The sequence below is a fragment of the Triticum urartu genome, chromosome 5A, assembly GCF_056163025.1.
Source record: "Triticum urartu cultivar PI428250 chromosome 5A, HENAU_Tu73, whole genome shotgun sequence".
Lineage (NCBI taxonomy): Eukaryota > Viridiplantae > Streptophyta > Magnoliopsida > Poales > Poaceae > Triticum > Triticum urartu.
This window is the reverse complement of record NC_141877.1, coordinates 372,713,144-372,736,042: the sequence shown is the minus strand read 5'-3', so window position 1 is coordinate 372,736,042 and position 22,899 is coordinate 372,713,144. Positions and strand designations below refer to the sequence as shown.

Genomic DNA, 22,899 nt, shown 5'->3' with positions numbered 1-22,899 from the left:
GCGAGTTTTGGGTCCAAGTCCAAATCTTCCACAAGTAGATGATGTTGAGGAGGGACTCAAACTACTTTTGCCACAAGCACAAGATAATCCCTTGCGACCTGCTTGTCCTTAGGTTGTCAGGCCTGAGCTTCAAGATGCAGATCTACAGCTCGGGCACCTCCACCATGTGAAGGGTCAGGTGCACCGAGCATTGTTGTCAGGGCGGCATTGGTCATGCTCTTCCTCCCGTCGAGTTTGCTACAAAACAGTGCATCATACCAACTAATCAGTTTTACCTGATGTTCTAGTTTGTATGATGCACTTTTTAATAGCATGCTAATGACAAGGAGTAGTGTTAATTGTGTTGTTGTTCATACGTGATGTCTGCTGTGAAGTGTTCTGTATTTGAGTGTAAGTCCATCATATTAAAATAGGTTGAGCAAAACAGCTACGTGCACACAACCAACCACCATGGTTTGCATCTGCTTACCCCTGAAGCACAATGCAGGTCCCCAAACAGCAGGCATAATCTGATCAATAATGCAATGAAGGCAACCAAATTATATGCAAAACATGATTTTTAGTATGCATTTACTCAGCCAGGCTCAGTCGAATCACACATCATTTTGATGCAGAGGCCGGAGCTAATCTTTAAAAAAAAATGTTGAGTCACACATGCACGGGAATCCAAGTCGGCCAACACGTTGAGATTCTGAATGAGGATGCGGTACATAACATTGGAGGGAGCTCTTCTTATCTGCACCTGAACCTGCTGAATGCTGTCAGCTCTCTCTCGTTCATTCAGGCCGTAGTCACATTTCTTTGCTCAGCACCGCCTGTCCAAGTATTCCCTTCATTTCATAATGTAGTGTGTCTGTGCTTTTTAAGATTTAAATTTGATCATAAATTTAACCAACATGGGCGACTGCGTCAGGAGCAAAAATTATACTATTAAATTTTAAAAAGTGTGAGCACACTACATTATGAAATGAAGGAAGTTTCTGTTTTCGGAGAGTGTGATTGGTTCTACCTCTTAGCATTTGTTACTTGCCTATGTGGAACAAAGGTCTATTCAAAAGTCATTCTTAAACATTGGCCGAGGATTTCTCGACGCCAAAGCACGGACATTCAGCTACTCCCTCTGTCCCAAAATCAAAATGTAAGTTCTTTTACACTATCATAGTGTAAAAAAAGTCTTTACATTTTGGAATAGAGGGAGTAGTAGATTAACCCGCAAGTCTGGTCCCGCAGGGCGCGCAAAATAGCCAAGCTCTTTAATCAAAACTGAAGCAAATGATGCGACAGGAACACCCGAGTGCTTCCATGCGCAGGCAAGGCACACATTTGTACATGTGATCTTGGAAATGTGGCAAATGGATATATGTGTTTACTAGTAGGATCATAATAATGCCATGATATAAATAATAAAAACAGTGACATATCAATCACGGCACTTGACTAGCAGCACATTAGGCATTATATATATAAACATTGGTCGACGATTAATCGATAAAAAACTTGCTTCTTGGTATGCAGTAGCAAGAGAAACAAGAGTAAGTTTACAGATTGGCCGAGATTCGACATGGCTACAGCAGACGATTAAGCTAACTTTTCCACCCAGAATTTGGATCTCAGCAGGATGACTTGCGTTTGAACTCAGGTGACCTCTGGAGAAGCAGCTGGCCTTCCATGCCCGAGGGAGAAGGTTTGCCCCCCGGGCTGTGCATGTTGATCGAGCTGACGGAGAGCTGGTGGAACACGGAGGAGCTCAGCGCGTCGGTGGCGGTGCCGCACATGACGCCGCCTGAGGACAGCTCCGGGAGGCTCTGGTCGGAGACGCTGAAGCCGCTTGAGGCGAACTGCTCCGAGACGATCTTGCAGGCCTTCTCCAGCAGGGTGTTGATGTACGTCGTGTACGCGTCCATCCTGATGTCCACATGCTTCTGAACCTGATCATTTATGGTGGAAAGAAAAAGGCGGTCAGGTGTCGCGTGATGGACATCTCATTCATACTTCAATGCTAAACGTACTCCAACCTTAAATATGTACGTACTCCCTCTGTAAACAGATATAACTTTAGTGATCTAGACGCTCTTATATTTCTTTACAGAGGGAGTAGAAACTAGCGAGCACACAGGAGACAAGAACCAAGAATATGACAGAAGAAGCAGTCAAATTTACCTCCACTTGTTCATGCAGGCTTCGTTGCATTTCCATCTGTGCTCTCAGGGCTTCTTTAACTTCTTGACTTCTGCAGCGAGTGATTATAAAGTTCGTAAGCATGTATGTAGCTCTTTCAGATAGCACTATCAAAGTAGATATCGTAAATGTACTCATATTCTTCCAAAAAAAAGGCATGAAGGACAAGGAGTAGCTCGTGGAATTTACTCTTTCGCATCTTGGGTAGAAACTCTGGGAGACAGGCTCATTCCACCTTGAGCATCAAGAAGATAGGACCCTGCAAATTGGGGAAACCGGGGAAGGCAGAAACAGAACTGAAATCAGAAATGACATGACCTAAAAGGAATTTTCCAGAGGTTTTCTATCAGAAATGGCAAGACCTAACAGAATTTTTCAAGAGATTTTTCAGGTCAGGACTATAGATGTGCATATTAGTCCTGAATTTCTTCATAAAATCATTGCAAAACTCATGGTTTATAATTTGACATACGATAGTCATTTGTTATTTTTGTGAAGTTACTGGTGATTGACAAGAAGAAATCATACAACGAACTGCATTAATCAATGTGTGTGGGATAAGTAGTGCTAGTACGCAAGGCAGATGCATCCTAAAGATGCAAGGACACAGCTGAGAAACTGACAGCACTGTTGATTTATAACCTTTAAAAAATTAAAACTTAAATGACCAGATCTTATCATTAAACAGCGATGAGCTAAAAACAAGACAATAGAAGTGCATTAAACAAGACTTCTCCTCATTTGCAAACTTTAAAATTTAAATGACCAGATCTTATCTAACTGTTGATTTATCTATACTGCTATATAGTGTAGCAATTTTGGAAGTTTGAATCCAAACATCAGAATTCAATTTCTACCGTTGATTGGACTCATCCAAGGGCCTAGGATGCTTGGATTCACAGCTACAGTAGCAAGCAGACTTCTCCAAGTCGTTCTAGAAACATCCGTGAATCAGCCCTGACCCCTTTCCGTCCCTAAAATAAAAGCAATAGCCCCTTCCATGTCCCCCCTTCTTACTATCACCCGATAGACGTGAACAGCCATATGTGGCGAGCACTTCGATGGAATCGCATCTACCGACAGTGCCGTATAGCGTAAGGCTGGTGTAGCATACATAATTCAACCAAGCGCACATACATGGCAGTCTCAGTTTACATGTGGGAACATGTGATGCATGTGAAGCTAACTAGTATGTGTAGTATATATTCTATCTGAACCCTTGTTTTCAGTTTGCCTTATGCATTGTGTTGGCCTATGGCTAAAAACTCTTGTAAACTTAACTTGCTTCTCCTTTTAATGAAAAGATGTGCAACTGCTTTTTGCACATTCTCCAAAAACATCCGGCAGCTCAGAGCTGCATCCACATACATGCATGTATCATGTCATGGCTGGTACAACAGAAACCAAAGCAGTACCAATACTGGAATGGAGTTACAAAGATTCGATAAAGAAAGCGTAACTGCAGTGGGAAAGTGCAATTCTAGGATATATCCAAAACACCTACCTTAATTTTCAAGCATTTGCACGTGAACTTGTGAACACAATATTATGTTGCAATAAGCGAAATGTCAACAAACACTAAAGTTGCTATTGTTAACCAAGCAAGATCAAGTTCCAAGTTTTTTCCTCTTTAATTACATGTAGATACAAAATCATGATGTGATGAACCAATTCATATTTTTTGTTAAAAGGAACTCTGCCTGGGGGGAAAGGCCACTGGGCATTTTTACCATCGCTCTGTCAACGCATTCACAACCAATTCATATTAACGTAATTATGGCAAGTGCATAGCTGCAGATAATGGTTGCTTAACTGTATTACCTACGATGTAAAAGACACTAATTCTTTCAAATGCACAACGATAACAATCCAAAACTTTCTGCTACAATACACACTAAAATTTTGCTATAGTTGATGCAATACTGTGTCAAGTGAAAAAATAAATACACCCATCTATACAAAAATTCTCCCTCACTCGTCAGTCCCCACTATCTTCCTTCCACAGATCTTTCCCAACGAAGAGATGTGCATCATAAGCAACCAAACAAATATTAGTCTAGGCTGCCTGCCATCACCAAACCCGGAAACTCCCACCAATCCTAACCTTTCAAGAAGTTTGCACTAAGTGGTTCTTTGTAACATACAATGAATCTGGTCCAAACTGAATAATCGACAGAACACTGAGATCAGTGGAGATCAGTAGACTGCTTTATAGTATTACTTACCATCTTTAGATTGCTCCGGCGTCTCTTTGCCAGTTTGTTTCCCCATTCTGTATTTCTGGTCATAAGAATAAAAGAGCAAATACAAATTAAAACAGTTGTATTCGAGATCTAGTAAGAAGCATGTGTGTATGCAGAAGTACCTGAAGATGACTCTTCAAGTGGAACAGCGTGAGTCCCTTTACACCCATTGTCCTTAAGATAGTTTTTGGTGTTGCTTCTGCAAGAGCAATCATGCATTTAACTACTATATTCAAACGTTTATTAAAAAAAGGTCATAGTGAGATAGTAGGTTACAGCGATAGCATTCAACTCTAATACAAAATGGAAATTTAGGGTTCTCACATGGTTAGATTATAATTTGGCATTCACATGCATATGGATATCATGCAAACAGAGATTGTTGTGCCCCAGGAACCAAGATTCAAAATGATGGAATGCAACAAATAATTGAACATATTTGCTTTCCGGTTATGATCATTACTATTGTCATCGGAATAAAATGCTCGTTATTATTGTCAGCTAAACAGGACTTTAACTTGTAGCCTTTTGAATTTACATAAAGATTTCCTGACCAATATGGTGCCAGAAATGAATGCACCAAACATGAACAAAATCTCACAAAACCGTCAAGGAAAGGTACTTTTTGCATTTTCTTTCACAAACAAACAGTCAGAAGCAACAGGCACCTGAAATCACAGATTCACTTGTATCCCAGTCCTACAAATAACAAGAAATACAACACATGGTCGAGAAATCTATGTTTACTGATGGGCATGCGGTAACTAACCAACTTGAGAAAAATAGTCGCAAAAATCATACATAACATTTACCTAAATTATAATTCTTAATAAAAAGTCAGTGTTGAGAGGAAAAGTGTAAAAAGGAAAAGCTGACCTTTGACAGGAATAAAAAGTCAGTATTGAGAGGAAAAGGGTACAAAGGAAAAGCTGACCTTTTGACAGGATAAGCAGCATTAGCAATCACCCCCAAAACCCAGGCAATTAACTATAATGGTTTAAAACAACTGAAACCAAATAAAATACGTAAGGCCAAGAGGCTAAGACAGTGAAGAAAAAGACCCACTTCGTAAACCGCCTTTGTGCTATTTCCACACAACTTACAATGCCTCACAAACGCACGCGCACACTGACAACAATGAACATTATCATCAAGACTTGGTGTATCATGAATGTCCACCATATTACTACTCCCTCTGTAAAGAAATTTAAGAGCGTTTAGATCACTACTTTAGTGATCTAAACACTCTTATATTTCTTTTACGGAGGGAGTACAATTTACCACCGCAACCAGCATACATGATCGTTACTCTGCCAAGCTTCTAAATATTTCTAAAAATCAACCGATACGACTGATATATCATCCAATATTTCCTTTTTATTTTGAGAACATGCAAGTCACTGCATGTATATGCATTAGATAGAAAGAAAGATGCCCGATATTTCAGTACTGGTGATACCAATACCAAATCAACTATCATTTGAAAATAATAATTCTACAGATATTGGCCGATATGGACGATATTTTGACAGATATTTTAGTCGGCATGCGCCGATATGTAGGTGACAGGTCATTTTTATCAAAGAACAAATCACTGAACAGGAAATTTATACATGTACTACTTCATCAGATTATTAAATTAATGTGCAATTTATGTAAAGGCACGTCTATAACGTTTTACCGTCATAATAAAGATTTGGCGAGTGCTTATTTGGCCATTTCTTATGCAAACTGCCAAAAAACCTTTATTTATACACTTGATATGCTCAAGTGTGTTTATTATATGTGGGAGTGGCATGATCTAAACACAAATAACTGAATCGATGTGAACATTTTTGTTTCGATACGTCTAACACATCATCCGATATATCGCCTGACATCCGATATTGCCAAGGTCGAACCGATATGAACCCGATATTTTGAAACTTGTCCACAGCTGCCTATTTGTTCAAATTCTGATATGATGCAAGCAACAAATATGACCTTATCCGAGCACAAATAAACTAAAATAACGACCATAACCCCAGACGTCATTAAAGAAAAGCAAACCTTGCATCCCCAATAAACAAGCCCCTGAGTGCGCAGAAACTTCTTTCCTTATTCAATGGATCATCGACATTTCTCTCTAGAGAGCATAATGAAATTATTAGTCCCTGCAGCGTGCTGGAATCCAATATCAGCCAAAATGACCTTTTCATCTGAACCAAAAGCCTCAAACTAAGACCAACCATATAGCCCTCGCAAGGCAAGAAACATCTCTTCCCAGCTCAAAAGCAAGCAAAATCTGCCATGAGTAGACCGATGCCAAATCCAAGGGCGCGCTGAATCCTAAGCGCAAATGCACCGCTCCTCGTCCAACAGCGCGCATTTCAGCGAAGTGCTGTTGTTCCAGGTAACAAAGATCCAAACGTTGATCCAGACTTCCCTAAAACTTTGAGCGCAGACACCCCCAATGGCTCAAATCCTTGGCCCCAATCCAGCAAGTGGCCTCACATGCCGCGCTCGAGTGAAAGCGCACGGTCGCACCAACCAAGAAAGAGAACTCCCACCCAGCAAGCACGCATTGCCCTCCAATGGCCATCCCTGACGAACCGGAGAGCGGAGAGAAACGGGGGAGAGGGGGAGGGGGGAGCGTCTCACTCTCGGGCCCGCCGAGCTGGGCGACGGCGTCGACGAAGCGCTCGTGGAGGTCGGCCGTCCACCGGAGCCTGGGCTTGGGGTCCGCCGTGAGCACGAGGCTGGGCGCGCCGCCGGAGCGCGGCACCTCGCTGGGCCCCGGGCCGTCCGCGCGGTGGTGGATCAGGCCAGGGGGGAACATCTCCTCCTCCTGCTGCTCCCCAGCCAAGAAGGGAGGTGGAGGTGGAGAGGGACAGAGACCTTCTCCTCCTTCGTCCCCAAAAGCGAAGGATCCAACGAAAAGTTCCTCGCCTTTCTCTCTCCTGTTTCCCCCTTCTCTTCTGCGGCCTTTTTCCAGTCGTGGTTTGTTCCCCTCGGCCCCCCTCTCTCTCTCTAGCTCGCCCGGTGATTTGTGAAGCCCTCCTGCACATAACAATGGTGATTAGCGCAGATCAACGTCATTTTCTACTGTTCTTAGATTGACACATCCAACTTACTTCCGGTGTTAAATTATCTCGCCAATATCGTCTTTTCCCCACCAATTCAGCCGAAGTTGCAAAGAGAAATGAAGAACTTGCACTGCTCATTTACTGCCAGGAGAAGAACGGATGATGAGCCCCTGGTTGCTGCTGGTGCCGCTGCGCCGCAATGATTGGCGCATTGAATTTTCAGCAGCTCCCTCTGGCTTCTCGATCTGTCGCTGTGCGTGTTTGGTGAAGAGCAAATTGGCAACTGGGTTTAGTTTACTCTGGTTTTCCCGTTTCCTTAAAGTAAAAGCTAGTGGATGGACGCTAGCTAGCTCGGCTCATGCGAGGACCCAACGCCGGAACAGACCACTGGCTGCATCTGCTCCATTTGTTTATTTTCCCCCACTTCTGTGATGCGTGCAAATAAAAATACTGCCCTGCACATGCTCGCGTCTGCGCCCGGACGTCATGCGCGCTTCCGCTTCCGCGCCTGGAAATCCAATCCTGAAAAGTTAATTTCATTTCTAGCTGCTTGTGGAACAGCCGGTGGCCAGTTGATATATTATAAGAAGTTGTTGATTAACGCGTTTGGGAAGAGAAAAACATGAAAGGGCATCTTGAGTGTGCTTACTTGGTTGACTAAATTTGGGGTATCTTCAAGGCAAGAGAAAGGAGCGTAAGGGCAACTCCAACGCCGGTCCATGTCTGTGGGGTTAGGATCCTCTGCTGTAACGCAGCGTACGGTCACTGTCGTGTGGACCCGGTCCCATGTGTCATCCGCACTACAACACGGTACAGTACTGCAGAGGATCTCAATCCATGTCTGTGGCACGGCACAACGCGCGACCGCGTCCGCATTTTTTGTCTGTTTGACGTCCGGCCCACCTCATTTCTAACGTAAACTTACACCCGATTAGCATTCACACGAGCGTTGAAGGGATGCCCACGCGCCCGCTCCGTGCCCACCTCGGGCCCGTGTGGCAGCCGCCCACCTACTTCTCATCGTTCACGGCGCATGTGTGGGCGACCCCACCTGGCAGCCATCCAACCACCCGGTCGTCGTCCTTTTTAATGTGAAAGCCGTGGACCGGCCAATCCACATGCTCCCACCTCCATCTAGGTGTGCCTCCTCGAGCCCCGACACGCAAACCCTAGCCCCCCAAGCTCTTCCACCTTCCCTCGTCGACGGCAATGGCTGGCCGCTGGTTCCCTAGCCACAAGACAAGGAACGACCACGAGGTCGGGTCGTCATCCGGCCGCCGTCACAGCTCCACCCCTCCACCACCGTCTCCTGCAGCATTCCACATCGCGTCAAGGCAGACATCTGCAAGCGGTATTGGGAGACGAGCACGCTGCTCCCGTGGGACGACGTGCACCTTTCCGTGGATCGGGTGCCCATTCCACCAATCTCGGTGTCGTCGATTCCCCGTTGTAGGGTACTTAGCTGCACGACGAGCACGATCTATGCCGGCAATCTTATTTTGTCGACCGTGCTCTGAGCCCGCCACACGCACGCGGGCGTAGGCTGGTTCGCAGCCTGACGCCAACCCCTTCGCCATCGTCGTCCCCACCACTGCCCGCTCCAATGACCACCGACGAGGAGGAGGCGCTGATGAGGCTGGTGATGGAGGACTCCCTCCACACCCACAGTGAGCGCAAATGCAGGGCCTGGAGGAGATAATGGCCTTGTTAGTGGCCGGCGACTTCGCCTTCCCGTAGTTGGACGCCTACGTCAAGGAGGAGGCCATGAAGGACGTCCGTGCGGAGGCGCGGAGGGAAGAGGAGCTGACGGGATGGAACATGGCCTTGGTCGGGCAGTCCTGGTCGTGAACGGAGATCGTGTCGTCAAAGCCTGAGCCTCGGTGGTCACCGTCCCCGCCACGGGAGGAGGTCGTGCAGGCGCCACCACAACCACCACAGCAGGTGCCTCCGGCCTGGCAGGGGCTGCCAGCCCATCTCTGGCAGCCACCGCCATACGTCGAACTCACCGGGGACGATGATGATGAGGAGAACGGTGGCTATTGAAGACGACGGTGGCCGCGGCAGCGACGGGCCTTTATCTAGTTTTTTTTAATGTTTTTAAGTTTTTGTATATATTGATGTGGTGAACTCGGGTACTATGGACGTTTTAATGTTTATATTAATTTTTTATATTATTTGCAATGTTTATTTGGGTCTTTTGGGTAAAATTTGAAGTCCAAAAAAGGGACAGTTTGGGATGCAGTGGGCCGGTTGGACGCACTGACGACGGCACGACCGCAAGCGGACGGCGTGTCTGTTTTTCTGCCCCAAACGTACAAAACGGACGTCCGTTTGGGGTCGTGCGTTTGCATTGCCCTAAAATCTAAACAAACAGCACGGTACAACCCCCACTAAGCATATAAAAGATATTATAAACCGTTATCAAATCGTACCCACTTTAGTATGTATTGGGGTTGACCCGCTGGTTCACGTGCGCCGTACTTTCGACTGCTCTAACCGCTGGTACGATCCAACGAAAAAAGAAAGAAACATGTCGCCTTCACCCCTCACCCCACCCAATCTGAAGCCCTAACGATTAGTTGCCGCCGTCGTGACTCCGGCGGGCGGCCATTTCCAATCATCATCGTTAGGCTCATAGGCGTCATCGCACGTCACCTTCCACGTGCTTCCTCATGGCACACGGCATTGTAGTCGCCACCCTCCCCAGCGCCAGCACGTCGTCGTCGAAATTCCCCCTCTTCCTCGCACCACCCCCACACACGCGTTGCCGCCCCTGGTGGAAGGCGCCAGAACATTGTCGTTAACGCCCCTACCCTCTCCCATGCCGCCAACCAAGCCGAGGACAACGCGACACCCGACCTGCATTGAATCGACAAAAGGTTTGCGTATTTGCACTTTTCTTGTCGCAATTGTAATTCAATACATATTGAAATGGAGTGAAAATTCGGCCTTGCCTGGACAATTTGACAATGGCTTTATGCACATCTTAATGATTCCAAATAAATTTATGTGGACCACAATTATGACATGTACTTTACTTTCGCATATGTTTTTTTACATCACACATCGTGGTCTCGCAATTGAACTGATTATATCTATGATGATGTTGTGTAGTGTTCGGATTGATGGAACACTTCATTTGAAGGTGCATCGATGGAGCATCAAATCGGATATGCAGGTGATGATTCTGGTAGCGAGAATGAATCCTCCTCATCGAATGTCAACCCACGTCCCGAGGGCGACATTTTACTATAAGTGGCGCGAACGTTGACAAAAAATTATGACAAACAACAACATTGGCACTTACATGTCTTACTTTAGATCAGTACAGATACATGTTGATGATGACCATGAGCACAACAATGTAGATGAATCTTATGCTGAAAGCGTGAGCTAGATATGTTGAAAAGTATGCAAGACAAGGAATGATATAACAACAACATTAGCACTTACATGTCTTACTTTATTTGTACAAAGTAGATGTGGATGATGAAATGAGCAGAACGATGTCGATGATGACAATGAGCAGAACGACATCGATGAATCTTATGTTGAAAGCGCGAGCCAAGTACAATAAAAAAGGTATAGTGCAAGGAACGATATAACAACTAAGTGGCTTACATGGTTCTTTGTCTAATTTTACAGGGGGTGGTCCTAGTGGGCACGATGACCTTGACGATGATGTTGAATTTGAACTGGACATTGGGTATGATGAATATCAACAAGAGTCCCTGGATAGGCATTGGATGGTAATGGAAAAGACGTTCGGCTCAGAAGGGGAGGCGTATGTGTTCTAAAACAAGTACGGGAAGGAATGTGGGTTCAACATTAGGAGGGACTTGCTCAAATGAGGAAAAGGTGCTACAGGAAGTATCCACTTGAGGAGGTATGTTTGTTCCAGGGCTGGAAAAAGGCAGAGCAAGTTTTTAACAATGGAAGGTCGGAACCGTAGGCTTAGAGTGAAGACTTAGTGCTATTGCGAGGCTCATTTAACTATGAAGTTTGATAAAACTCATGCAATTTTGGTATGTTGGCAGTTCACTAATGATCACTGATAACCCACAAGTATAGAGGATCGCAACAGTTTTTGAGGATAGAGTATTCAACCCAAATTTATAGATTCAACACAAGGGGAGTCAAAGAATATTTGCAAGTATTAGCAATTGAGTTGTCAACTCAACCACACCTGGAGATTAAATATTTGCAGCACAGTGATCCGTAGCACAGTAATATGATAGTTTTGATAGCAGTGGTAACAGTAACGGTGACAGTAACAGTGATAGCAACGGTTTTGTAGCAAGTGTAACAATGACAACAGCAATAGTAACTTAGCAAGAACAATATGTGGAGAACTCGTAGACATTGGATCAGTGAATTCGTTGGATAATATTCATCATATAACAGTCATAACCTAGGGCGATACAAAACTAGCTCCAGTTCATAAATATAATGTAAACGTGTGTTCCGTAAATAGTCATACGTGCTTATGGAAAAGAACTTGCATGCCATCTTTTGTCCTACCCCTCCTGTGGCAGCGGGGTCCATAAGGAAACTAAGGGATAATAAGGCCTCCTTTTAATAGAGAACCGGAACAAAGCATTAACACATGGTGAATACATGAACTCCTCAAACTTCTGTTATCAGCAGAAAGTATCCCAATTACTGTCACACTCGGGTTTACGGATCATAACACATAATAGGTGAATATGATTTGCAAGATCGGATATAGAACATAGATATAATGGTGAAAACATAAATGGTTCAAATCTAAAATCATGGCACTCGGGCCCTAGTGACAAGCATTAAGCATAGCAAAGTCATAACAACATCAATCTCAGAACATAGTGGATACTAGGGATCAAGCCCTAACAAAACTAACTAGATTACATGATGAATCTCATCCAAATCCTCACCGACCAGCGAGCCTACGAATTATTCACTCCCGGTGGGAGCATCATGGAATTGGTGATGAAGGAGGCTTGGTGATGACGAAGACCGAAGATTCCCCTCTTCGGAGCCCTGAACGGGCTCCAGATATGGCCTCCCGATGAAGAACAGGAGGTGGCGGCGGCTCCGTATCGTGAAACGCGATGAAACTTCCTCTCTTATTTTTTCTCTAAAAATAGGTATTTATGGAGTTGGAATTAGGGTCTGCAGAGCCACGAGGGCCCCATAACCCACCAGGGCGCGTCTAGAGGGGGTGGCGCGCCCTGGTGTCTTGTGGTGAGCCAGGGCCCCCCTCCGGTGGCTCTTGGTTCAAATATTTTATTTATTTATTCTGGAATAATTCTCTAAAAAGTTTTGTCCAAATCCTAGAACTTTTATTTCTACACAAAAACAACACCATGACAGTTCTGCTGAAAACCACGTCAGTCCGGATTAGTTTCATTCAAATCATGCAAATTAGAGTCCAAAACAAGAGCAAAAGCATTAGGGAAAGTATATATGACGGGGACGTATCAACTCCCCCAAGCTTAAACCTTTGCTTGTCCTCAAGCAATTCAGTTGACAGACTGAAAGTGAGAAAGAACAACTTTTACGAACTCTTTTGTTCTTGTTTACATAAATAAGCTTAAGTAACACCCAGGTTTTCATCAAAGATCATGACTAACCATGTCAACAATAACTCTTAGAAATTATATTAACTCGTATCAATAGTATAATCAACTAGAGAGCAATAATAAGATATATCAAATACCAACACTTTGTTAAAACAACCATGATATGATATGACAACAGTGGTATCTCGCTAGCCCTTTCTGAGACCGCAAAACATAAATGCAGAGCACCTCCAAAGTCCAAGCAACGACTAAACATTGTAATTCATGGTAGAAAAGATCCAGTCATGATGCATTCAACATTAACTATACACAATGCATGAGGATGACAATGTTGTTCTCAGGTCTGGCGCTTGTTTGAGAAGGTGATGAGTCAACATAAAATTAAATAGATAGTCCCTTCGTAGAGGGAAGAAGGGATTTGTAGAGGTGCGAGAGCTCAAAGCTTGAATCAGAGGTAAATATAATTTTGGGAGGTACACCCTTCCTGTCAATGTTACGACCAAGAGTCATTAATATCTTCCAAGCTAAACACATTAGCGACGATTCTCAAGCTGTAAAAGTAAAGGTTTACTCCCCCTCCACCAACAAACACACTCCATAGCTAGCCGAATCCACGGGTACCGTCCATACCAACAACAATCCTGGGGGAGTTTTGTTTAATTATTTGCATTTTTTTATTTCGGGACTGGGCATCCCTATTACCGCCCCTCTCGTGCAAGGACGAATGAATAAACACTCATCATGAGAATAAACCGCTTAGCATGGAAGATACTGACCATCCCCTGTCGCTCTATGAGTGGTCCAAGCACACAAAATAGTGTTCATTTGAAATTTTAGAGGTGGCACATGCCAATTTATTTGAGATGGCAGGGTAATACCGCATATATGTAGATATGGTGGACTCATCTGGAATAACTTGGGTTTAAGGATTTTGATGCACAAGCAGTATTACCGCTTAGTACAGGCGTAGGCTAGCAAATAGGTTGAGAAGCGGCCAGCTAGAGAGCGAAAACGGTCATGAACATGCATTATGCATAATCAACATTGAATACTAGCATTAGTAGGATATGAACACCATGAACATAAATATCATAGAGGCTATGTTAGGTTTGATTCAACTACATGCATGAACATGTGCCAAGTCAAGCCACTTGAAACATTCAGAGGAGGATACCATATCATCATACTACATCACAATCATTTTAATGCATGTTGACACCTAAGATAAATCATTATCCACTTCTAGCTACTTAAGCATGGCATGAGAAAATATAATCTCTAATTGACATTGCAATTTGATCATAATATGCTGAATCATCGATACTAGCTTAAACATATTTACAAAAACAAAACAAGTTGAGTTCATACCCGCTTCTCTCTACCACAGTCAATTAATCAAATATCATTGTTATTGCCTTTCACTTGCACGGCCGAATGATATGAAAATAATAATAGTGCAAGAGCGTTGTTAGCTAAGATGGAATCTGCAAAGATTTTATTCAAAAGGAGAAGACAAGGTAATTTGGGCCCTTTGTTAGATCAACAATAATACATACGAGAGCCACTCAACATTTTCATCGTGGTCTTCTCCTTGGTACGACTCAATAAAAAGAAATGAATTTCAAAGAAACACACTAATTTTTTTTGGAGTTTTTAGTCTTTCTTGAAGAAAGCAAATTAAAGAAGGGAAAAAATCCAAGAAAAACTATTTACATGGGAAAGCTCCCGGTAAGCAAAAGAAGAACAAGGAGATATTTTTGTGTTTTCTTTTTTAACATTAGAACTAATTAAACTAGAAAGAAAAACCGAAAAGAAGCGAGAAATATTTTTGGGTTTTCTCAAAGTTTTTCAAACACACAAGAAGAAAGCGAGAAAAATAAATCTAGGATGGATAATACAATGAAAAAGTGTGAACACCGACAACTGGAATGAAATGTGTGAACATGAATATAATGTCACTGGAAATACATACTCCCCCAAGCTTAGGATTTTGGCCTAGCTTGGTAATCACCATCTGTAGTAGCCGTCCGGATCCATGTAGTAGTTATCTGGTGGCGGCACCTGGGCGTCCCAATCCTGAGGCTCCTCCTCTGCCGCCGCCTGGTTGTTCCGGCAGGCAATAATATCCTCGGGCAAGACCTTGTATCCGCCCTGGCAATAGAATCAAACAAAGTAGGTGCAAGCAATGGGATAACATCACGGGTATCTACACTGAAAACTAAGTTGTAACGAATGTTATGAAATGAATCAGCAACATCAATAAACTGGTGGTACTCCATCGCTTGGTGATCTAGAGAAACTCAGGACAAAGGATAATCATGTTGGCGTATCGGAACATTAAAATGACTCGCTAAGCAGGTGGCATAAATACCACCATGAATTTTCCCCTTAGTTTTGTTAAGGTGCAGACAATGTGCAATAATAGCCCCTAGGCTAAAGGTGTGATCAATGTGTAGTGCACATCGTAAAATGGCGAGGTCGAGGGGCACTGAGTGCACCGAGCTTCTCCCTAGCAGTTAAGCACTTCGTGATGAATAAAGCAAAGTAATGCACGGGAGGAAACTACAAACTAGTGGGAGTGGCGCTCGACACGCCTCTCTCATCCCCCACTATCAAAGTGAGGAGAAAGTTCTCAAACTCTGCCAGTTTAGGCTCCCTTAATTCCCCATCAGAAGGAATCAAACATATATCACAAAAGTCAGTGAGCGGTATCTGGCGGGTTTCAACTTATAAACTAAACTGCACCTCAGGGTGATTGTTCCTACTCAGAAAATGAAAATTTTGCACAAAGGAGTTCGTGAGGAGGTGATGCTGGTCACACTCATCTACGAGGAAGTCGGCCAGCCCAGCATTCGCCACGAATTGGGAAAACTCTTGATGGAACCCGACCTCCTCCATGAAGGCATTATGCGGCCATTCACACGGCCGCACCTCCACCATTCTCGGAGTGTTGAGGTCATTGTTCGATGACTCCCTTAGCATTCTTCTTGGAGGAAAACTTTCTGAAAATACTCATCTTATTCCTATAAATAAAATTCTAAATTTTTTAGTCCACAAAACTTTTGTCAACAAAACTTTGCAAGATTGATAGCAACTACTCATATGGATGCCTAGAGGCCATAGCAAGCATTCAAACTACTTAGAACTCAAGAATTCAACATGCAAGCACATCTACAGCGGCACCAAGAGTAGTTAATTATTCAAAATATAAATCACTAAAGCAAAAACTAATTGGAGCAGTGGTGGAGTCACATACCAAGTAGCAATCCCCAAAAACATTTTCAGAAACGGAGCTTCAAGCAAAGAGATCGAAATCCGTGGGTTTGAGAGCAAGAACACAAGAGAGAGAGAGAGAGCTATGGTGATTTTTTCTGGAGGTAGGAGATGACATGGGCTAAAGGGATAAGTGAGGGGACCCACATGGGGACCACAACCCACTAGGGCGCGCCTGGGGTTGCTGGTGTGCCCTGGTGTCTTGTGGTCACCAGCGGCACCCCCGTCTGATGTTAGTTGCACTAAAATTCAGAAATATTCAGAAAAAATCGTATCAAATTTTCAGGGCATTCTGAGCACTTTTATTTTTGACCTCTTTTTTATTGCATGGAGAATTCCGAAAACAGACAAAACATGGCATTTTATTTTATTTAACTAAGAAAAACAGAAAACAAAAGGTAAGGGCAGAAAGTTGTGATCACTAAATTCATCAACTTCATACCTCTCGAAAATGATCCATTAATAAGGTTGATCAAGTCTTATTAACAACCACTTTCGATTAGCATGCAAAGAACTTTTGTAAAAAACTAAGTTACCTCAATGGGGATATGCATGTTCCCAACAATAAGTATTTAATATTTCTTTTTGGCAGTAGGTAGAGGTAGTTGAAAACTTCCAATAGTAATTGTCGGAGACTTTTCAATAACATTAATACCATTGACTTGGGATTGTTTCTTTGAAAAATGCACTGTATGCTCATTACCGTTGATATGAAAAGTGACATTGCTTTTATTGCAATCAATAACAGCCCCTGCAGTATTCAAAAAGGGTCTACCAAGGATCATCGACATGTTGTCATCCTCGGGCATCTCAAGTATAACAAAGTATGTTATGATAGTAACATTTGCAACAACAATGGGCACATCCTCACAAATACCGATAGGTATGGCAGTTGACTTGTCAGCCATTTGCAAAGATATTTCAGTAGGTGTGAGTTTATTCAAATCAAGTCTTTTATATAAAGAGAAAGGCATAATACTAACACCAGCTCCTAGATCACATAAAGCAGTTTTGACATAATTTCTTTTGATGGAGCAAGGTATGGTTGGTATTCCTGGATCTCCAAGTTTTTTAGGTACTCCATCCTTAAAAGAGTAATTAGCAAGCATGGTGGAGATTTCAGCTTCAGGTATCTTTCTTTTATTAGTGACAATTTCTTTCATGTATTTTGTATAAGGGGCCATCTTTAAAATATCAGTCAAGCGGGTGCGCAAGAAGACTAGCCTAAGCATTTCAGCAAAGCGTTCAAGTTCTTCATCATCCTTTTTATTGGAGGGTTTAGGTGGAAAGGGCATGGTTATCTGAACCCATGGATCTCTTTCTTTGTCGTGTTTTCTAGGCACAAAGTCTCTTTTATGATATCGTTTATTTTTAGGTTGTGGGTTATCAAGATCAACAGCAGGTTCTATTTCAACATCATTATCTGGTTCTTTATCTTTGTCTGGTTGAGTGTCTTCATGAACATCATTCTTATAATTTTCATTATCACTAAGTGAATGTTCATTACCAGATTGAGTTTCAGCATCTGAGATAGATACATCATTGTTATCTTCAAAAGGTTTCTCTTTCTCAGGTTCACTAGAGGTATGCAAAGACCTATCATTTTTCTTTTTCTTTTTAGAAGGACTACGTGCATCCATGTTAATTCTTTGAGAGTCTTGTTCAATTCTTTTAGGGTGTCCCTCAGGATAAAGTGGTTCCTGAGTCATTTTGTCTCCTCTGGTTGCTACTCTAACAGTAAAATCATTCATATTGTTGTTCATTTCACTAAGCAATTCTCTTTGAGATTGAGCAACTTGTTCTAACTAAGTTTGGATCATAGAGGCATGTTTTCTTACACCTCTTACATCATTAGTGATTCTAAATAACAAGTCACTCAAGCGAGCAATCATATCAGAGTTATATTTCAATTGTTTCATAACATTTGCATTGAAGAGATCTTGTTTCCTAATGTAATTGTCGAACTCATAAAGGCATTTACTAGGATGTTTATTATAAGGGATGTCACCTTCATCAAACTTTAATAAATAATTTACCTCTACCATGTATTTCTTCAATGTCAAGTCCATTTATTTCTTCAATATATATGTGGTAAATTCTTAACATCTTCAGCATTAATACCTTTTTCCTTTATACATTTCTTGCCTCTTGAATATCTTCGGGACTGAGAAATAAGATACCCCTCTTCTTCGGAGTGGGTTTAGGCGGTGGTTCACCAAGAGTACAATCATCATAATTTTTCAATATGTTGTTCAATAATTCCTCAGCTTGTTCAATAGTCCGTTCCCTGAAAACACAAGCAGCACAACTATCTAGGAAGTCCCTAGAAGCATCGGTTAGTCCATTATAGAAGATATCAAGTATTTCCTTTTTCTTAAGAGTATGATCTGGCAAAGCATTAAGTAATTGGAGAAGCCTCCCCAAGCTTGTGGGAGACTCTCTTCTTCAATTTGTGCAAAGTTAAATATTTCCTGTAAGACAGCTTGTTTCTTATGAGCAGGAAAATATTTTTCAGAAAAGTAGTAAATCATATCCTGGGGACTACGCACACAGCCAGGAGCAAGAGTATTTTACCATATCTTAGCATCACCCTTTAATGAGAACAGAAATAATTTAAGGATATAGTAGTAGCAAATTTTCTCATCATGAGCAAAAAGGGTGGCTATATCATTTAATTAAGTAAGATGTGCCACTTTAGTTTTAGTTTCATAGCCATGAAAAGGATCAGATTCAACAAAGTAATTAACTCTCAGTCGACAGAGAATTCAAAATCCTTATCGGTAACAAAGATAGGTGAAGTACCAAACTTAGGATCACATTTCATTCTAGCATTCAAAGATTTTTCTTTCAGTTTGCATAGTAATTTCTTAAGATCATCTCTATCATTGCAAGCAAGAAAGTCTCTAGCTATCTCCTCCTCCATAACATAACCTCCAGGTATCCTAGGCAATTCAACTCTAGGAGAGCTAGCTCTAATAGGTGTTTCAAGATTTTCAGTTTCATGTACTTCACCAATTTCAATAATTTTATCAGTTTTAGCATTCTCAATATCTTTAGCTCGAGCAATTTGTTCATCAAGAAATTCACCTAGTGGCACATTATCATCAAGCAAGGTACTAGAATCATCATGAGTATCATTCATAGTAGAAGTAGCATCATCAATAACTTGCAACATATCATGATTAATAGCATGTGGTGGTGTTGCAAGTTTACTCAAAATAGAAGGTGAATCAAGTGCAGAGCTAGATGGCAGTTCCTTACCTCCCCTCATCTTAGAGGGAAAAAATCTTGGTTTTGGTATCCTTCAGATTCTTCATAGTGATAAATAGATAAAATCCCAAGTGACTCAACAAACATTGCTATGCTCCCCGGCAACGGCGCCAGGAAAAGGTCTTGATAACCCACAAGTATAGGGGATCACAAAGTTTTCGAGGGTAGAGTATACAACCCAAATTTATAGATTCTGACACAAGGGGAGCCAAAGAATATTTGCGAGTATTAGCAGTTGAGATGTTAATTCAACCACACCTGGATATTAAATATCTGCAACACAGTGATCAGTAGCACAGTGATATGATAGCTTTGATAGCAGTGGTAACAATAACAGTAACTGTAAGAGTGATAGCAATGGTTTTGTAGCAAATGTAACAGTGTCAGAAACAATAGTAACTTAGCAAGAACAATATGTGGAAAACTCGTAGGCATTGGATCGGTGAATTCGTTGGATGATATTCATCATATAACAGTCATAACATAGGGCGATACAAAACTAGCTCCATCTCATAAATATAATGTACGCATGTATTCCGTAAATACTCATACGTGCTTATGGAAAAGAACTTGCATGACATCTTTTGTCCTACCCTCCCGTGGCAGCGGGGTCCATAAGGAAACTAAGGGATATTAAGGCCTCCTTTTAATAGAGAACCGGAACAAAGCATTAAGACATAGTGAATGCATGAACTCCTCAAACCACGGTCATCACCGGAAAGTATCCCAATTACTGTCACACTGGGGTTTACGGGTCATAACACATAATAGTATGACTTGCAAGATCGGATCTAGAACATAGATATAATGGTAAAAACATAAATGGTTCAGATCTGAAATCATGGCACTCGGGCCCTAGTGACAAGCATTAAGCATAGCAAAGTCATAACAACATCAATCTCAGGACATAGTCGATACTAGGGATCAAGCCCTAACAAAACTAACTCGATTACATGATGAATCTCATCCAACTCCTCACCGACCAGCAAGCCTATGAAGGAGTTACTCACTCCCGGTGGGGAGCATCATGGAATTGGTGATGACGAAGACTGAAGATTCCCCGAATGGGATCCCGATGAAGAACAAGAGGTGGCGGCGGCTCCGTATCATGAAATGCGGTGAAACTTCCTCTCTTATTTTTCTCCAAAAATAGGTATTTATGGGTTGGAATTGTTGGGTAACGTTGCATGGAAAACAAAAAATTTCTACGCACATGCAAGATCTATCCATGGAGATGCATAACTACAAGAGGGGAGAGTATGTCTACGTACCCTTGTAGACCATTAAACGGAAGCGTTTATCAATGCGGTTGATGTAGTCTTACACCTTCACGATCGTACCGATCAAGTACCGAACGTACGGCACTGATGCGGCTTGAACTACGTTCGTATTTCCGCAAAGAAGAAGGGATGATGCAGCACAGCTACGGTAGGTATTTCCCTCAGTGATGAGATCAAGGTTATCGAACCAGTAGGATAACCACGCAACATCACGTAAACAGCTCCTGCACACAAAGAACAAATACTTGCAACCCGACGTAAAAGAGGGGTTGTCAATCCCTCACAGGTAAATAGATAGGTAAAATTGTAGTAGATTGGATAAATAGATCTCACGGGAACACGAGATAAAATAAATAAATAAAAATTGCAGCAAGGTATTTTTGGGTTTTTGGATTAATAGATCTGAAAATAAAAGCAAATAAAAATAGATCACGAAGGCAAATATAATAAAGAAGAGACCCGGGGGCGTAGATTTCACTAGTGGCTTCTCTCGAGAAAAATAGCATACGGTGGGTAAACAAATTACTGTTGGGCAATTGATAGAACTTCAAATAATCATGACGATATTCAGGCAATGATCATTATATAGGCATCACTTCCAAGATTAGTAGACCGACTCCTGCATGCATCTACTACTATTACTCCACACATCAACCGCTATCCAACATGCATCTAGTGTATTAAGTTCATGGAGAAATGGAGTAATGCAATAAGAACGATGTCATGATGTAGACAAGATCTATTTATGTAGAAATAGATCCCATATTGTTATCCTTAATAGCAACCATACATACGTGTCGGTTCCCCTTCTGTCACTGGGATCAAGCACCGTAAGATTGAACCCATCACAAAGCACCTCTTCCCATGGCAAGAAAAATTGATCCAGTTGGCCTAAATAAACCAAAGATTCGAAGAAGAAATATGAGGCTATAAGTAATCATGCATATCATAGATCAAAATACTCAAATAACTTTCATGGATAAAAACATAGATCTGATCATAAACTCAAAGTTCATCGGATCCCAACAAACACACCGCAAAAAGAGTTACATTAAATAGATCTCAAAGAGACCATTGTATTGAGAATCAAAAGAGAGAGAGGAAGCCACCTAGCTACTAACTATGGACCCGTAGGTCTACAATGAAGTACTCACGCATCATCGGAGAGGCACCAATGAGGATGATGAACCCCTCTGTGAAGGTGTCTAGATTGGATCTGGTGGTTCTGGAACTTGCGGCGGCTGGAATTGATTTTTGTCAACTCCCCTAGGGTTTCTAGAATATTGGGGTATTTATAGAACAAAGAGGTGGTGCGGGAGGCCACCGAGGTGGGCATAACCCACCAGGGCGCGCTTGGGCCCCCAGGCGCGCCCAGGTGGGTTGTGCCCCCATCGGGGCACCCCTCTGGTACTTCTTTGGCCCAACAGGTGTCTTCGGGTCCATAAAAAATCTCCAAAAAGTTTCGCTGCGTTTGGACTCAGTTTGGTATTGATTTTCTATGAAGTAAAAAACAAGCAAAAAACAACAACTGGCACTGGGCACTATGTCAATAGGTTAGTCCCAAAAAATGATATAAAGTTGCTATAAAATGGTTGTAAAACATCCAAGAATGATAATATAACAACATGGGATAATAAAAAATTATAGATACGTTGGAGACGTATCAACATCCCCAAGCTTAATTCCTGCTCGTCCTCGAGTAGGTAAATGATAAAAACAGAATTTTTGATGTGTAATGGTGCCTAACATGTTCATCGCATATTCTTTTCTTTGTAGCATGGACATTTGGACTTTTATACGATTCAAAGCAATAGTCTAGTTTTGACATGAAGACTTCAATACTCAAGCATATCAACAAGCAACCAAGTCTTTCAAAATATCAACACTAAAGCAAGTTATCCCTAGCCCATTATGCTCAATCATTGATCCATTCATGAAACACACTCACATATTATCTACACCCAATGCTCAAGTTGTTGGGGAACGCGGTAATTTCAAAAAATTCCCATGCACACGCAAGATCATGGTG

At 42.2% G+C, this 22,899-nt stretch overlaps 1 protein-coding gene across 1 annotated transcript; it reads right to left on the bottom strand.

The window, feature by feature from the left end:
- Positions 1-1,378: 1,378 nt before the first annotated feature.
- On the bottom strand, positions 1,379-7,839 carry LOC125508989 (protein PHR1-LIKE 2). The gene is made up of 7 exons (XM_048673812.1): positions 7,535-7,839; positions 7,062-7,460; positions 4,544-4,620; positions 4,404-4,458; positions 2,368-2,437; positions 2,161-2,230; positions 1,379-1,928 (listed from the first exon to the last, which is right to left on the bottom strand). The coding sequence occupies exons 2-7, from the start codon at positions 7,237-7,239 to the stop codon at positions 1,611-1,613; spliced, it is 768 nt and encodes a 255-aa protein (XP_048529769.1). The 5' UTR covers positions 7,240-7,460; positions 7,535-7,839; the 3' UTR covers positions 1,379-1,610.
- Between the last annotated feature and the right edge of the window lie 15,060 nt (positions 7,840-22,899).